The sequence below is a fragment of the Nelusetta ayraudi genome, unplaced genomic scaffold (genome assembly GCF_046127955.1).
Source record: "Nelusetta ayraudi isolate G7.1 ecotype Tasmania unplaced genomic scaffold, CSIRO-AGI_Nayr_v1 ptg000060l, whole genome shotgun sequence".
Lineage (NCBI taxonomy): Eukaryota > Metazoa > Chordata > Actinopteri > Tetraodontiformes > Monacanthidae > Nelusetta > Nelusetta ayraudi.
Window position 1 is genome coordinate 7,015,901 of NW_027466110.1, and position 15,719 is coordinate 7,031,619.

The 15,719-nt window shown below is 45.5% G+C and overlaps 2 protein-coding genes across 2 annotated transcripts in view; one reads left to right on the forward strand and one right to left on the reverse strand.

The window, feature by feature from the left end:
* Window positions 1-285: 285 nt before the first annotated feature.
* On the reverse strand, window positions 286-2,323 carry LOC142897452 (tripartite motif-containing protein 16-like). The gene has a single exon (XM_076039809.1). It carries the CDS (start codon window positions 2,200-2,202, stop codon window positions 514-516), a length of 1,689 nt encoding a protein of 562 aa, XP_075895924.1. The 5' UTR covers window positions 2,203-2,323; the 3' UTR covers window positions 286-513.
* Window positions 2,324-4,904: 2,581 nt separating this feature from the next.
* The window catches only part of thsd7ba (thrombospondin, type I, domain containing 7Ba), a 110,627-nt gene continuing 99,812 nt past the window's right edge, over window positions 4,905-15,719 (forward strand). Inside the window, exon 1 of the mRNA XM_076039818.1 lies at window positions 4,905-5,077. Coding sequence (XP_075895933.1) covers window positions 4,918-5,077 — 160 coding nt within the window. The 5' untranslated portion in view covers window positions 4,905-4,917. The remainder of the gene's footprint in view (window positions 5,078-15,719) is intronic.

Sequence of the window (15,719 nt, forward strand, 5' to 3'; positions counted from 1 at the left end):
TCCCTTCGCCCCTAATGATTTCTTATCAGGATGGTTTTAATCAGGTGTAATGGTCAATTCATTTGATATCATTTTAGTCATTTAAGATGTTTTTCTTTTCACATGCGTGTGTTACAATCGCAATTGACATTATACGTGTTTTATTTAAATTAAATATACCTTACCAAGTACACCATACTGTGTATACTGATGTGTTTTGCACCCTTTTGGCAAAGGTCAAGTTTTTAAATAAAGTTTGTCAGCCATTAAAATGTATTTCTATCAAAAGCACTTACAAAGCTTAAACTTTTATTTTTTTGGAAATTTTGGAAGTTTGGAAATTTTATTAACAATCAAGACAGGACAACAAACTAACTACAAGGTACAGGGAAATGAAAAAGTAATGAAAGTAAGACTAGAGATTTTTGATTCCACTTTACAAATGCAATACACAGCATTACAACCCACTGTTTTACAAAGTACCGCAAAATCACAGCAATGCTAAATGTTTTAGTTAGTTAACCAAATAAAACATCATTTCATCGGAGTTTTCAGAACCACAATACTTTCATAACCAACATTAAAGCCGGCATGGAGCTGCTGAGTGAAGGTAATCTGGGCTCTGTAGAGGCGAGTCATGCTCCCATTAGAGACGTTGTAGAAAGACAGTAAACCCACTTTGTGATCCAGGTAAACTCCAATCTTAGAAGAGGGAAAACCTGGAAGTTCGGTCACCGTGTTATTGTGGTGGAACTCCACTTTCTCCCCTTTGCAACAATATAAAGCCCAGGATTTGTCATTGGATCCAAACTTACTATCAAACCTGTCTCTCTTCATATCTCCGTATGCAACCGCTATATAAATCCCATAGCGTTTCATTTCCCAGTGCACCTCCCAGTAACACCTTCCAGTCATTGCCTGTTCACTCAAGACCTGGTCACAATGTCGGAATCTTTTCTCTTCACCCCACCGATAATGTTGTCGTTGGATTCTTTCGGCTTTTCTGCCTCTGTCTGTTATTGCAAGATGTCTGTACGAGGTGTCCTCGTCCAGGGTGATCTTGTAGGAATACTTCAGGAAGTCATCCCTGGTCTTAGGCTGAGCGATCATTGTACACTTGAGCTCCGTCCACTCTTCCCCCAGCGCCCTCTGTATCTTCTCTTGGAGCGCTGACAGGGCTTCTGTCATAGCGGAAAAGTGTGCCTCGGAACGGAGTCGAACGCCGGGTGAGTCGGCACACTTGCCCAGTGGCGGCAGTGAGGAGAAGTGGTCCAGGAACTGCTTGTGGTCGGGCGTGTCTGAGATCCACCTCAGCACAGCGTCCCTCGTCTTGAGCTCGACGACGTCCTGCTGCAGCTTCTCACGAAGCTCCTTGATGCGACTCACCTCCTCCTCCTGCGTGAGCCTGACCTCCCGCCTCAGCTCCTCGCGTCTCGTCTCCAGCAGGGTGATCAGCTGGCTGAAGACCTCCTCGCCCTCCTGCACCACCTTATCGGCCGACTGTCTGATGGCGTCCATCTCCGGCAGAAGCACCTCCAGCAGCTCCTCCCGCTCCTGGACCCCCTTCTGGATGCCCTCCCGGCTCCCCTCCAGCTCCTTCTGTCTCTCGGCCCTCTCCTCGGCCGCCGACACCACGTTGTGGCCGCTGTGCTCGTCCGCCGAGCACAGGTGGCAGATGCTCTGCTGATCGGTGCGGCAGAACATGTCCAGTTCCTCGTCCTCGTGACGAGGGCACGTCTTTTGTCTCTGCCTTTTGGAGGGATCCACAAGCTGGTGTTTCTTCAGCAGCACAATGTCTTGATGAGGCTGGAGGTGAAGCCTGCAGTAGGAGGACAGGCAGTCCATGCAGGACTGCAAGGCCTTGCGTTTCCGACCCGTGCAGACGTCACAGGCCACATCTCCTGGCGCAGCCTCGGTCACATCTCCTGGCCCAGTGTAGCTGTGATCTGCCTTGTCTGCCGGGGCTCCAGTGTTCTTCAGTTGCTCCACCGCTGCGGCCAACTCTGTATTGGCTGTTGGCAGTGGTCTCGAGGCAAAGGTCTTCATGCACCAGGGGCAGCTGTAGATTCTGTACTCCTGCTCCTCATCCCAGAAGACTTTGAGACACTTTCTACAGTAGTTGTGTCCGCAGGGTGTGGCCACGGGCTCCTCCAGGAGGTTCAGGCAGAGAGGGCAGAAGAAGGTTTCCCCCTCCGACTCCAGCTCAGCTCCTCGCTGCGCCATGTCCCGTCTGTCTCGGTGCCGTGTTTGACTCTCTCTTTCTCAGAAGTGAATCTCACTTGGTCTCGCTCGATCTCAACAACATGTGCCGCAGTGCCGCCAGGAGCTGAAACTCCTCACCACCATGTTTGCGAAACCCATCCGCATGCAGTGCAGATCTGCAGGGGACAGAGCGAGTCAGAGGAGGAGGAGTTTCAGTTCTGCAGAGCCATTTCCTGTTTCCCGGTGAAGTCTGACGACGGCTCACTGTCAGGAAACAGAAACCTAGCAGAGAGCACAGCTGTGTTGTTTATTGTGCGACTCGATCCGGACAGAAAAGAATGATCTTTTTCAAACCTGCAGCTGAGCAAACTGGCAAACTGCTATATGGGCAAAGTGCAAGTGGATGAAGAATTAGGAACCTCTGTCTGACGTCATAGCGGTTTTGGCAATGACACACAACCATAATTAGAGAAGCCCCATGGGGAAGCGCTGTGTTGAAAAATACATTATCTCCCTGAACTTGCTGCGTGACTCCAGCGATATCCGAGCGCGTTAAGATGATAATCCACTCCACAACATCCAACACGGCCAAAGCTGATGACACTATTCGGTGAATATGTAAATGTGGGTCTCTCCTTTGGGATGAGAGATGAAGCGCTGGCCTGCTGCGATCGCTCTGCGTCTCCCGCTGCCTTTTCCTACTTCATTGTCTCACATGTCTGTGCTGAGCAGCTTTGTGGCTTAATCATTAAAAAAAAAAAGCTAGTCCAAAAAAAATCAGCATTTCTTTTTCCAGAATTTGTTGTGAAATTTAGACCTGAAGTAACTTTCTTGGAAACACCAAAAAACTGGTGTCATGTACTATTGGTACATGTACTAATATCATGCTTTTGTCATGCTCTTCAACGTGTCAGACAAATCCCAGTAGTGACAATTTGTACATTTTCCTAAAGCAGAGAGAAGAGGAAGTGTTTCCGCTCGTCTTTTGGGGAAAAGCAAAAAGGCAGTTTTTGTTCTGTATGCTATAAATGTGCAGTCGGCACATATTGTTTTTGTTTTTTTTGCTGTCAGCCAGATTTTAAGTGAACATTGCTTTTTTTTGTCACACAAGCGTTCATTTTCAACTTCTGAACGCTACAGCATCTCTCAGTTTGAGTAACTTTTCTCCCCTTCCCCCTTCTCCTCCTCCTCTGCCGACTCACGGCTATTCATTTTGGGATAAATTGTCTTGAGATTGTCTTTCCTCAACATCCCCCAGGACACCTAAACTTGTTTTTGCAATTTGAATTGGCGCTGAAAGGCGAATAAACCTGCGCGGAGTGTGCTGAGGGATAATAAAAGCGACGCTAACGCGTCTTGCAAGAGCCGCAGTCTATTTGTTTTTCGCCAATTGGATCGGCGCAGCCTTGAACACCGAGACATCAGTCTCGCGAAAGCATCAGGTGTCACACACAATCCAATTCTATATTCATTAATTTTGCTGTTGGCGAAACACAATTAGGGGCCCGGTGAATCCGGGACTAATCCCCGACACTCCCAGGACATGGATCGCAGTGGCAGGAGATAGGAATAAACGAGCTGCAATAAAAAGGTACTAATACCCCGTATTACTCTCAGCTTAAAGTCTCCCCATCCTTCAACGCATGTTTCCACTGCTACCTTGGGAGGCTGCCGTGCCCGGGCCTGTGTGATTCATTACTGCTGTGTGGGAGGAGAGGCAGGCATGGTCTCACACTCACATGCTGGATTAAAGAAATGAAACGTTCCGCTTCACATGTGAAGAGGAAACGGCCGCACAGGTGACACCCCGCGAGTTTCCATAAAACCCTTCCAATGCACGTTTTCGATCGAAGCGTGTCGCATTACAAAATTTATGGAAGCAGAAAAATATGGAAATTTTTCCTCTATCTGGCAAAGAGAGAAAAAAACCCTTGCGCACTCACTTGAGGTGTTGGGCGGGAAAAGGTTTTGCGGAATAAACTCTTGACGTTGCGACGAGCTGCATCGGATCAATGTGATAGTTTGCCCTGGCTAGAGCAGGAGTAATATTAGCCAGTGCTGGCTACAAGAATTAATACTTGGCCAGTTGGCAGTAATTCCTGATATCCTCTCTCCATCCGCCTGCTGCTTCCAGCCGAACCGTTGCACCGCTTTACGGAATGCTTGCATTTTTATTATTCCCTGTTTTTCACAGCAAACTATCACGGCTGCATATCTTATAATCTCCTCCGCTGCATTTTGAGATCCCTCTTGGGTTGCTTCCATGATGCGGACCAGATGGCAGGAGTAGCAATACGGCAGGGATGGAGGGACACAATAGTGACAGCAAGTCACTCCATATGTTGGGACGTCGCCCACAGGAACTCGGCAGACTGACTGCGACACACCAAGTGAGGAATCAACTTTATCAGTCAGAATATTGAATCTTTTTGGGTACTTAGTGAGACCGATCTCCAATCAAAAGCTCTTTTGACTGTTTCCTCTGTGCACTCGCTCACTCATGTGCCCTGCATTTGCATTTCCCACTGCAAGAACAGTGCAAAAGCGCCACATTTTCAAACGAGCAGACGCTCGTCGTTCGCTTCAAACCAGGTTAGAAACCAGTAACGTGCGCCGCTGCAGCTGGTGACCACTCGGCCGCTCTGCAGTGCACTTTCAGCTTCTCTGGTTTGGTCGGGCGTGATACAGGTGCATTTTGTGCTCTTCCTCGCCCCCACAGGAGTAAGAGAGAAGGCAATGGGCTGGACTATGACTGTGCGTGATGACTTCAGGGTCATCGCCTGGACACGGCGAGCAGGGAACCACCTGGGCCTCCTCCTCCTCCTGACTCTGCTCTCCCTCTCGGTCCAGTCGGACATCGCCTTGCCCAGGGAGCGCCGCTTCTCATGGAGAACAGGTACCAACAACAAAAAAGTGGCCTTTTTTGTTTGTCCTATTCAATTTCATCTCCTGAATATACTTTTAGCGTTATTATTGTTTTTTTTTCACATTCGTGTGTGAGGATTCAACAAAGGAGACCTCTTTGAACCTTTGTACACACATAAACACACACATACATACACTACTGATTGGAAACCCTCACCGCAGTTTCTCACTCCTCATTATAGCAGAAAAACACTGCACAACTGCATTTATTCTGTTCCCCCCCCCCCTTTTTTTCCCCTGCTGGGAACAAGTTATCCTCCTCCCTTCTGACACACATTGTTGTGAGTGTCCTTACGCCTGTACCGTTAGCACAATAATACCTGCCGGCCGAGGCACCATCCATCCTCTGCCCAGGGTGACAAGAGGAGCCTTAATGATGTGTGTGTCTGTGGTAACGTGACACAGTTAATGAGACACGGGCAGCTTGCTAGATAATAAGTCCTGCCATGTCCTGCTGCTGACAACAGGCACCATTTTGTTTGTTACATTCATCTTTTTTCCAAGTTACAATGTTTCCATGTCTTTTTGGGGTCTGTGTGTGATAACGTCTTTTTATTTTGCAAGTAAATGTACAAATTATTCAATACTTTCCTGAGTCAAGATTGACTTTAGCCCGTTACTGCAGTGATCTCAAGATTCATCCTTCCATTGCGCACGCGCCGAGGAGTAAAAATCAATTAAAAGTACATTTCCAAAGCAGCTTGAGGAGGAAATCACCGGCTCCACTCACAAAAGCCCCACTCGCTGTGCGATTAGCACCTCCATTTCTCACTCTGTGGTTGGGTAATGACATTGGCCAAGTGATAAAAAGATTGATTAATTCCACTTGAAGGCACGTGTGTTTTTTGTTTTTTTTTTTAAAAAAGGAAGGCAGCTGGGACTCAGAGGATTTTGTGTGTGTGTATGTGTGTATTGTTTATTAACTAGAGATGAAAAGCCACTTTCAAAAACAAGAAAAGCTCACTTTTAAACGTAACACAGCTCACCTCTGAACACCCTGTTAATGTCTCTTTGCCACCGGGGGGGAAAAAAATGAGGCACCAATTACATTGCTGTCGTCACAAAAGCTTCAGGTCCAAGTAAAAACTGCATGCAAAGCCTCCCATGCGTTACATCTATGTTAGAGCTCAGGGTGAACTCTCCTCCTTTGGTTTGCTGTGCCGCTTCTGTCATAGGCGCGTTCACTTCAGAAAATATTGATTTGAACTGCCCTGCGTCCTCCCCCCAGACGCAAATATATTTGAGAAGCGGGGTGACGAGCTCCCCTCTAAATTTCGACCCGTCAACGCAAAGGGAAGATGCTCCCTGAATTATGCACGGCCGCCCCATTGTGTGCTCGGTGGGCCTATCTAGGCCAGCGGCATTGTGGGGGTAAATCTTTTTTGTCTGAGCCTCCTCCTCCTCCCGGAGCGGCGGAAGCTAAGCTGGAAGCACCGGAGCCATTATGGCTCGACCTTCAGGAACAGAAGGCGGGAAGGCCGCGGCTAATTAATGGGTGGTGTTATATGTGATATGCTATTATTTGGGTTAGGAAGAGAATAACTTGTGAGATTAGATTGTTTAAAGGCAAACCGTCTCTTGTTCAGAAACACTAGAGGAGGCAACGCAGTAGGTTTGGAAAAAAACAAACAAAAAAATCAGTGGTAGGGAGGAAACAGGTAGTAACAGTGTAACACCAGTGTGTAAGGCTCTCTCTCTCTCTCTCACTGGTGAAACCGCACGTGCAGGTAATCAGCTATGGTTTCATTAATGCCGGATTCTGTGGGGAAATAAAATGCTGCGGGAAACATGGTGAGGATGGATTCCCATCACTCCCGCAAGATCATCGGCGAGGCGGACTGAGGATTTGTAGCGCTGTTCTGTCCGTCTGCACAACTTTAATTGTTTCACTGCGAGAAATTGCTTGTAAATGTTGCCTGTGAGGCTTGGAAGCGGCAGCACGCTGCTGACTCACTGAGCTGCAGCTGCTTGGAGAACATCTGGCTGTACTGAGTGACGCTATCTTGAGAAGAACATGCAGCACTTTACAGCAACAGTTCACACAATAACAACAACAACATCGGCAACGCCCGCTGGCTGGGTTCCAAGAAGACTAGCCGGCTCACATTTTGCACAAGGAGCCATGTTCAAAGTCTCGACTTCACTGGTTTCTCCACATTATTTGGAATCTGTGCGCAGAACATAGTTCGCGATGGCAGCCGATGGACTTTTGTTTTGAAATTGGTCAAATCAAAATCATTGAGTGCGCCATTTCTCGATTACAATTCAGAAACAGCGAAAACAAAATACAAAAACACCTGAAAAAACAAATAACAGCTAATTTTCTCCTTCGTTAACAGCTAATCACAATAATGTTGTGTGAATCATTTTAAGGTAGAATAAAAGCTGCTGTCTTGCTCTAATTTGATGTTGGCCAGTTTGCACAATGAACCTTTCTTTCTTTTTCTGCCGCATTTTCTGCTGGTTATTCACCAGTCATACACACAAACATGTAGTCAGTCGTGTTGCTGCTGCAGGATGTGAATCTCCTCTAGAACAATAAGTTGTGATTGGATTCATTCCAGCCTCCTTCCCGCTTCCGCGTCGCGTTCCGTGCTTCACTTATGTCTTCATTCACAGGTTTTTCATTTGTCACCCTTGTGATGAGCCTGTCAGACGGTCTTTGTGTTTTTAAACACAACCCTGTCACCAGTTTTTTTTAAAGAAATAAACAAGTTTTTTGACTTGCAGAACAAAAGTTACATATGTGTATATATATATATATATATATATACACACACACACACACACACATATATATATATATATATATATATATATATTTGAAAAACACAAAACAGGATTTTTCATTTCATTCTCAGCAAAGCGCAGCGTCGCAGTCTCTGTGGATAAAGATGCGAAATTTCCACAAAACCGCCAGAGACGACATCTCACAATGACACACCACAATTTAAATGGATATGTTTACATTCATATTCCCATTTTGTTTCCATAATTTGTTTCATTGTTGTGATAAATCCCGCCAGGCCTCTTTTTTTTTTTTATATACATAAAAGACTGGAGTTTCAGAAATGCAACCTATTATTGAAATCATACAAATGATGTTTGATTTCAACTAGCAGGCAATTTTCAAAGAAAATCAATGGAGACACAGTGGTTCTTAATGAAGATCTTCTTTATTCTCCTTCTGCGTTATTCAAATTAAACGTGGCCCCTTGCAAAGACAGGGGTCATGCAATTGTAAGGAGGGGAAAGAAAAAACATTATGTAGGTGTGAGGCGATACAGTCTGGCAACATTTACATTTCAATTCAGGGAGTGTATTTATTTGCAATTTCCGCCCGGCTGTTGCGCCATCAAAGCTCAAATCAAACAGCCCTGCATTTGAGCACAGCCTCTGTTGTTTCCCTGCTTGCCGTTTGGAGTCTCCCACAATTTCACATTAGGACCAAAATGGTGATGAATAATTCACCCAGGGCTGTTTCACTTAAGGTTGACAAAAGTGGTTGGGGGCTGGTGGGAGTGGGCAGGGAGGGATGGAGGGAGGTTTGTGCGCTTCAGGCAAACACATTTCCGGCCACTGACTGCGAGTCGACGCTTTATCTCGCAGCGCAGGTGTCGTGCCTGTCGCTGCCGCCGCCGCTACGTCTGTAATCAAAGCTCGCGTACGATCCAGTTATTTCATTAGGAAAAAAAATAAACAAAAAACAGAGGCCAACGGAGTGGCTGAAGGAAAAGTGGCGAGGGGCTCCACGCCCAACAGGTCGCTCTTCTCTTCTCACGACAGCCCACTGTTTACTCTGGCGTGCACGTTTGTTTTAAATTAGGCTCTTTGAAGGAAGCCACGGGGGCAAAAATAAATAAATGAAAATATTTATATTTATATTTATATATGTATATATAAGGGGAAAAATAATAATAATCCTAATCCTAAACTTTTGTCTCGAGTGTCCGTGTGCTGTAAATGACAAATGACATGCTGAATGTAAAACAGGTGAGGGTGGGAAATTGGAGACTGCACTCGCACACTGATAACGCACACTGAGCTGAATTTAAATTGATTCTGCCATTTCCATCCTCGACTTCTGAACACAAAGTTTTGTCTTTTCCACGAGTTGCCGATGGCTCGTTGCTGAAAACTTTTTTTGTTCCACGCAGTGCTTTGAAAGACACAGACACGCCACACATCCATCCTGGTTGTTAAGATCTTGACTGGTACGCGAGACGTGCCGTCTCTCACCTCAAAGTCAAAAACAGTTGCATGGTACTGGTCACCGTGGAACTAAATTTGCATTGATGTCCAGTCTCCAGTTGCAAGGCTTTCCCTCCCTCAGCGACTCTCCCAAATTCAGCCTTGGATTCCAGAGTTTGCACCAGTGGATCTTCTACGGCCTAGCGCTGCTTCACATTTTTCTCCTATGGCAACTTGTGGTACTGCAGGTTGATATTCAACCCAAGGTCACAAGCATTGATATTACTATTATCACTACATTATCATTATTATTATTATTATTATTATAAATCCAATCCAATGTATTCACTGTTCTTGGCAGTGGTTGTATTAGAACTTCTTAGAAATTCTGAACAAGCTAAAGACGCTCAGCTTTAAAGCAGCTGCCAACTGGAGTGTCAGTAAATAAATGGAGAGAGAGCGACCCTAACATTTTTTTTTTTTGCCCTCTATCGAGAGCGCTGATGGACTTTTGAATTTTTTGTAAGAATTCTTTACATTTTTCTCATTTTTTGCTGCATCTGCCCCGATCTTTCGTGAGCGATAATAAACCTTTTCGCTCTCCAAATGCTTCGCTTGAGTCTCGGACAGAACGCCATCGCCAGGACCGAATGAAATTATTTATTAAATGATAATAAACATACAGCTTGGGCCTCTCCCAAAAAGATCTCACTCTCTCTCCCTGCAGGCTCTTCCTGCTCTTGTGTCCATTTTCCCTTTTCTGCTGATAAGGAGACACTGACTGACTTCTTCAGCTCCCGAGCTGAGACATCTTTTTTCTTTTCTTTTTTATTAATATAATTTATGACGGCTGTGCCGAGCAGCAGCCACGGTACCTTCAGCTTGTCCCGTGATAACGTCTCACATGATCGAGCGAGGCTGCGCTACGTTTGTACATTCTAACCTTTTTAAGGCGAGCGACGTGGCGGCGCTGCTCACCTCCTCTGCCCTCCCGCCGTCTGGAGGACTATCGCTCATGCTGGACGGGAAGGACTGCATAAAGAGATGAGGGTGAAAACCCCCAGCACCACCGGGAATTAAATCTAGGGCAATATTTTCACCAAGATTGCCAGCAAAAAAAAACAAAAAGTAAGGAAGTAGTAAAGCCGTTTCGTCAATTTCAGTAGGACTGAAACTGACATGGTGCCGAGCACCACTCCAAGCACACGGACTCTGCAGTTTTCAGTCAGTTCATTCGTGAAGGTGAACAGGCGTCAGTAGATCCAGGTGTCAGTGACTCTCTGGCCCAGCGACGCATCGTCAAATGGATCAGAGGAACCAATCGGTGGACAACCTGCTACCTGATTGAAAGTCTTGCTTGTCGACTTGAATCACTGACTCTGACTTGGCATTAACTCTGAGCAGCTCAGTCTGTGAACCTGCCCTGCTCGGGAGCAGCTGTTTGGTATTTTTGTTTTATTTTTTCACAATGTCAGAAACGCTGTTTCCTTTCCCCGTCCAGTGCGGAGCAAACACGAGTGTGTTTTCTTTCCGCCCGTTAATCAGACTGTGTAGAAGGTTGCGTTGCTCCGCGGGGCGTTTCATAGATGTCAGATTACTTTGAGACGCTGATGAGGTGTGCTGACACTTTCTTTCTCCGCAGTCTCTGACATCGACAATCTGACTGGAGGCTTTGCTTTTTTTTTTTACTGGAGTGATGTGACAACTTATTAGTGCTGCCACCGTCGGAGACGTTGTGAGCTTAGCAGCGCCACCTGGAGCAGTCGGTCCCAAACAAGTTGCTCATAAAGTGAAACTTTATTCCTATTGTATTTGATCTTCTACAGACACAAAAAGGATTTGATTTGATTTGATTTTTTTCCAGTGTGCAGTTGTTCAGCCTCGCTCCCACCACCAGCTTGTGTTTTCCAGATCTGTCTCCTTAATCTGCCTGCTGGTTTTGTTCTGCTTTTTTTCCCGAGACATTCATTCATTCATTCATTCATTCATCTTCCATCCCCGCTTATTCCCGAGCTCAGGGTGACGGGGGTCTGCTGGAGCCTATGCCAGTTGTCTTAGGGTGAAGGCAGGGTGGCACCCTGGACAAGTCGCCGGTTCATCGCAGAGACAAACAACCATTCACACTCACATGCACACCTACGGACAATTTAGAGTGTTCAATTGACCTCACATGCATGTTTTTGGAGTGTGGGAGGAAGCCGGAGAACCCGGAGAGAACCCACGCAGACACAGGGAGAACATGCAAACTCCACACAGAAAGGTCCCTTCCCGAGACATAAATGCATTTTATTTACTGTGAGTCAATTTGGATGCCAAAAACTCTCTCAGATTCTTTTGCACGGGCTGGAAAGACTTAACCTCTGGCATTTCCTTCTCCGTCTAAACCTCTGAACTCTGTTCTGCCGTTTAATTTTCAATCTGAACGTTTCCCCTGCAGCATTGCACCTAATTGAGAACCAATTCTAATGTTCTTAATCTGTAATAACCCAATTAGGCTAAATATTACATGAACAGACCACATTCAAATGCAATTCACTCTCCTCTTCTTCTGCAGCTGTTACTTGTCCACCTTTAGACACTTTCCGACTGGATGTATGCAAAAGTATTTCTGTTTTCAATGGGCACAGTTTATTCGGGTCCCTTCAAAATGTGCATGGAAAAGAGACTCTAAATTCCAGTCAGCACAACAGAGGATGTTACATTACAAAGGTTTCTGGTAAAGGAAAAAAAAAATTGGCTATGTATTCACATCAAGGGTGAATTGTAGGAAATATATCCTGCGTATTGCAGTCAAAGCCTTCATGTGAAGTTGGCGGCAGGGCCATTATGAAGCGCTAATGGAAGCTCGCAGTAATGAAAGATAATTCTCGCTCATTAACGCGGAGCTTCCCTGGAAGCTCAGAGGGGAGTGATTGTTTTTATTTGGTTTTTTTGTAGCTCTGCCTTTCAGAACTTTGAAAACGAAGAAAGGCAACCTTCAAAATATAGAAATGTGATTTGTTTGTGTCAGTTAAAAGCACGAGAAGAACATAATCGACCTGCCTTGTATTGCTTTCAAAGTCCAGGCTGGGGGTGGGGGGTGCTTTATCTGAAGCGACCAAAAATATATTGTCAAGATTAGAACAGAAATGAATAATAAGACCTATTAGTTCGTTAAGAGCTCGTTAGCTTTGTTAGCTCTTAGTTTGCCTGTGCCGTCCCTGCAGCGTATAAACCATGCAAGACATTCATATTGTTGCCAATTATGCAGCACGGCCTTAAAATTAAAGTAAATTCCCTTCCAGCAAAGTCCTGTTTGCCTCCACACTTATCGCCTGTGGGTAAACTAAGTATTAGAATCAAGGCAGATTAATGGTGAAGAAAAAAATAAATAAACAAGTAAATAGCTCAATCCCTCCTCTGTGTTGTTTGCTGGGTAAATCACAGTTGGAGAGTAGCGGCCAAGTGAATGACAAACCGCCGCTTCCTGCTTTGTCTCTCATTTAAAATTTGATCAGCACAAAAAAAGCGCCGTCATTTGCAACCTTGACAAAATGCAACGCGTTCTCCCTTCAAAAGCCTCTTAGGGAGATTATGCAACGGAGATCTCGTTCTGAACTGGTGTCCTTCCCACTGACTGGCAGCGAGCTGATTGAGGAGGCCATAAAAGCTGGTGGCGAGTCTCTTAGGAGCTGGTGAGTGAGGAGATTCCTGGCAGTTAAATCCTTAATCCAATGAGAATATCCTCACATGCACGCACGCACGCACGCACGCACGCACGCACACACTCACATCTGCGAGTCTACTTTCAGAGCAGCTCTCCCCTCAGATGTCCTTTCAACGCGGCGCCGTGCTTTCACATCACCCTCGTGCGAAAAACGTTTGCCGTTCTGGTTCAAATTCATCCGCCGGGAGTTTGAAGGAGGAGTCGTCAAAGACGCAGCGGCGGGTCCCAAACAGAATTAATTCCAAAGACCTTTTTTTTTTGTTGTGGCTCTTGGCAGTAACAGGCCTGGAGTGTGATTGTTCAAACGGTGGAAATCAAAGATGGAAAGTCGAGGCGGTAAAGGGAAGAAAGAAAAAAAAAAAAAGATTCCCGAAGAAGCTTCAGTTAATCATGTTCACATCTAATTTGTGCTTGATTACACCAAGTTTTGTGCAGGATGTTTGTATTCATGGATATAGACTCTTCCTGGTTCAGTCTCAGGTCCGCTTTCACATTGTGGAACTTTTACTAGAACAAACAAAAGCTCACCAAAAGTTCATATGATTCATATTTTATAGTTGTTTTTTTTCGTTGTTTTTTCGAGTCTGTGCAACATCAGTTGCTCTAAAAATGTTGCCTGCTCTCCGGGTAACGTATAATTGCTTCTAGCCAGTCTATTACTGTCTTAAGGAAATGGAAAGCAGCAATTTGAGTGTTCCGATTGAGCTAATGGCAGATTGTGTGTGTGTGTGTGTGTGTGTGTGTGTGTGTGTGTATAAATATATTTTTTCTTCTCTTTGTTGAGAAAAAGAAAAAGACATGTCACCTTTGCTTAAATATAAATGGTGAGGCTGTGAGAGATGAAACTCCACAACATCAGGTAAAATCACATCATACTTTGGGAGGGTTGTGATCTAATGTGATGCTAAAATAGCTTGTTTAAATAGTGTTTGACAGATTTAACGTTTTATTCTTGCCAAAAAAGTCGCTATCAATGTGTTCAACATCAGTCATCACTTTCGCTCTACTACCAGATCTGTATAACTGAAAACCTTTTTGCATTTTACACATAAAGTTCTCCTTGAAATAACACTCCACCCTTTGAATTTAAAGACTGCAGTTGAAGTTTAAAAGAAGAAAAAAAAAGAAAGAATCAGTATGGAAAAATGTGATCAGTCAAGAGCTTTGGCCCTGCTCCAGCTAATGAGGTAAACCTGCTGACGGAAGGATCTGCTCCTCCTCAGCCGCAAACGGACCCAAGCGCGGAGACTCTCGGTAATTAGAGCCGACAAGAGGCGGCCAGTAGCACTCGCTGTTCTTTGAAGCCTCACGAGAAGTTCGGTGGTATATCGAGCTTTGGCAGGGTGACGCCAGCGACCTTGTTCTCTGGGCTGTTGTACACGCCCGGTGTGAAGTTCGAGCACGGACCTGTAAAAAAGCAATTTGTCACTGCAGGGAAGGAACGGACAAAATCGTCTGACATCCTCCGCTGCTCCCTCACAAAATAAATTAAGCCTCGGTGTCACATTGCATTATTACTTTATCTGTCTCTTCCTGTCCGGCTTTTTCATGCGCTGCTCTGTGAAAAGCTCTTCAGCCACAAAGCTTAGTTGTTAAATTCTTTATCCAGCCCACCCAAACCCCCCAATTCCCCCCACCCCCCTTTTATTTGCTCGAACAAAACATAACACAATTGTAATTACAGTGCTTGTAAAGTGAGGAACGACCCATTTGGATCGAGTGTGCGCAAGTGCGTGTGTGAGAGTGACAAGGAGAAGCTGCCGAATAAACACAAGTCGCCGCTTTAAACGGATTCTCAAAAAAAGAAAAGACAAGATGAAAAGACAGACGCTTTGTGTTCATCTTCCTCATGGTGAAGTTTCGACGACAAGCTGCTCTCCATGCTGGAGTGCTTTGTCAGCCCGGGCGACTGTAGCCCGCGCTGCCAAACAAGAGGTGGAAGTAAATGGGTTTGCAGCTGATAAGATTTCTCATTGCTCCCTGCAAGTCCCATTCCATTTCTACCACTCACAGCCCCCTCTTTTTGTTTGATGGTTAATAGCGTGATGCTTGTTTCCCGGGGCCGTATGTTTCACTCCCCTTGGAACAAAAGAAAAAAAATAAAAGGACAAAAAAAACTTGCCGGAATCATGGAGGATGGGGACTCCCTCCTGATGCTCTCTTCGCCGAAAACAGGCATGAATTTCTTTTATTTATTTATTTATTTATTTTTGGGGGGGCAGTCAGTGGTGTTCGAAGAGAAAACCTCTACGGAGGCCTGTTAAAATAGCCCGCTCTGTTTACTGTGTATTTGACCCGGTGGGGCGCACGGCGGAGTGTCGGCGAGGTGAAGCCAAGCGGATCGCTGTTCCTACCTGGGAGAAACTCCCACATGAGCTATTTTCCGTTTTTTTCAGAGCGCCGTCTATCAGGAGCGCTTGTTTCATTTCACCCTTTGATCAACCGCCGTGCTGAATAAAGGCCAGTCAGAAGCAGAGACATTAAAGGGAAGCTGGGACGAGGGAGGAGAGATGCTGCGAGGAAGAGGATGCAGCAGGGCTCTACTTCCTGCTGGCACTGCTGCGGCCAAAACAAACACCATCCAAGCTGTGAAGTGAGCCAGACGGAAACGTTTCAAGAGATGGGCTAAAGGTATTTTTATGGCTCAGGGAAAACTTAACTTAACTTTGCAGAACTTATACATTTCTCCTTCATAATTCTGAAAAATGTGTGGGGG